The sequence below is a fragment of the Mandrillus leucophaeus genome, unplaced genomic scaffold (assembly GCF_000951045.1).
Source record: "Mandrillus leucophaeus isolate KB7577 unplaced genomic scaffold, Mleu.le_1.0 Scaffold24, whole genome shotgun sequence".
In the NCBI taxonomy this organism is placed as follows: Eukaryota; Metazoa; Chordata; class Mammalia; order Primates; family Cercopithecidae; genus Mandrillus; species Mandrillus leucophaeus.
Window position 1 is genome coordinate 3,653,382 of NW_012102476.1, and position 1,809 is coordinate 3,655,190.

General features: G+C 50.6%; 1 protein-coding gene across 1 annotated transcript in view; it reads left to right on the forward strand.

Moving 5' to 3' along the window:
- SETD1A (SET domain containing 1A) overlaps positions 1 to 1,809 on the forward strand; it is a 27,382-nt gene that overhangs the window by 10,541 nt on the left and 15,032 nt on the right. The window contains exons 11-12 of the mRNA XM_011982506.1: positions 813 to 970; positions 1,114 to 1,201. Coding sequence (XP_011837896.1) covers positions 813 to 970; positions 1,114 to 1,201 — 246 coding nt within the window. The remainder of the gene's footprint in view (positions 1 to 812; positions 971 to 1,113; positions 1,202 to 1,809) is intronic.

Below are 1,809 nucleotides of genomic sequence, written 5' to 3' on the forward strand. Positions count from 1 at the left end.
GGAGGTTGAGGCAGGAGAATTGCTTGAACCCGGGAGGCAGAGGTTGCAGTGAGCCAAGATTGCGGCACTGCACTCCAGCCAGGCGACAAAGTGAGACTCCATCTCAAGAAAAAGAAAAATACATATATATACACACAGATGTATATGTACCTGAAGTCAGGAGTTCAAGACCAGCCTGGCCAACATGGCACAACCCTGTCTCTACTAAAAATACACAACAGCCATGTGTGTGTATATGTGTGTGTGTATATATGTGTGTGTATATGTGTGTGTGTGTGTAGATATGTGTGTGTGTGTATATATGTGTGTGTATATATATATGTATGTGTATATATATAAAGGCCAGGCCCGATGGCTCACGCCTGTAATCCCAGCACTTCAGGAGACTGAGGCGGCAGGATTGCTTGAACTCAGGAGTCCAATACCAGCCTGAGCAACATAGGTAGACCCTGTCTCTACAGAAATTTTTAAAAATTAGCTGGGTGTGATAGCATGGCCCTTTATAGTCCCAGTTACTCAGGAGGCTGAGGCAGGAGGATCGCTTGAGTCCAGCAGGTTGAGGCTGCAGTGAGCTGTGATCACGCCACTGCACCCCAGCCTGAGTGACAGAGCAAGACCCCGGCTCAAAAACAAAAACTATGAAACATGAGGTAACTGTGAGGTGTTTGCGTTTCTCTGGTGAGCTTCCAAATTCTCATCTGTAAAATGAAGACCATCAGGAAGATTGGTAATAGTGTATGTAAAGCCGTTGTGCAGGGCAAGTATCTTGTGGTTGATGGTAAATTTCCCCAACTACCACTCTGCTGGCCTAGACCCTGAGCGAGAGAAAGAGGCTGGAGAGCCCGGACGTCCGGGGACCAAGCCCCCGAAGCGGGACGAAGAACGAGGCAAGACCCAGGGCAAGCACCGCAAATCCTTTGCTCTGGATAGTGAAGGGGAGGAGGCGTCCCAGGAGTCCTCCTCGGAGAAGGTGAGGGCCTGGGCGCTGGCTCCCAGCTGAAGCCTGCTTCCCCATAGCCAGCATCTCTGTGGTTGGAGCCCAGGCAGCTGTGCCTGGTGGAGGACCAGTTGTCCCTTTCCTGTTGTTAGTCCCCATTTGTCCTTTTTCTTAAGGATGAGGAGGATGACGAGGAAGATGAGGAAGATGAAGATCGAGAGGAAGCTGTGGATACCACAAAGAAGGAGACAGGGGTGTCGGATGGTGAGCACAGACAGCGGAATTGACTTTGGGCTCGGAGGAGGGGTTCGGCTGCCTGGCTAGCCCTTTTCTGAGCCCACATGACCTTCCTTGGGCTTGTGGGTCACCTTTGCCCTCTGCGAGGGCATCTGTTTGGGCCACATTCTTAGGAACCCTTGGCCCCTTGACAGCAATAAGCTCAATGCTCAAAATGCTCCCTCCTGCTCCCTCTTCTGCTGAGACATAGCTGTCCAAAAGGACAGCCTGGAAGAATCTTTTTTTTTTTTTTTAAATGAGAGTCTCACTCTTGTTGCCCAGGCTGGAGTGCAACGGCGCAGTCTCGGCTCACTGTAACCTCCGCCTCCTGAGTTCAAGTGTTTCTCCTGCCTCAGCCCCCCTAGTAGCTGGGATTACAGGCACCTGCCACCACACCCAGCTAGTTTTTTGTATTTTTAGTAGAGACAGGGTTTCACTATGTTGGCCAGGCTGGTCTTCAACTCCTGACCTCAGGCGATCCACCCACCTCAGCCTCCCAAAGTGCTGGGATTACAGGCGTGAGCCACTACACCTGGATTTTTTTTTTTTTTTTTTTTTTTTTTTGAGACGGAGTCTCACTTTGTTGCTCAGGCTGG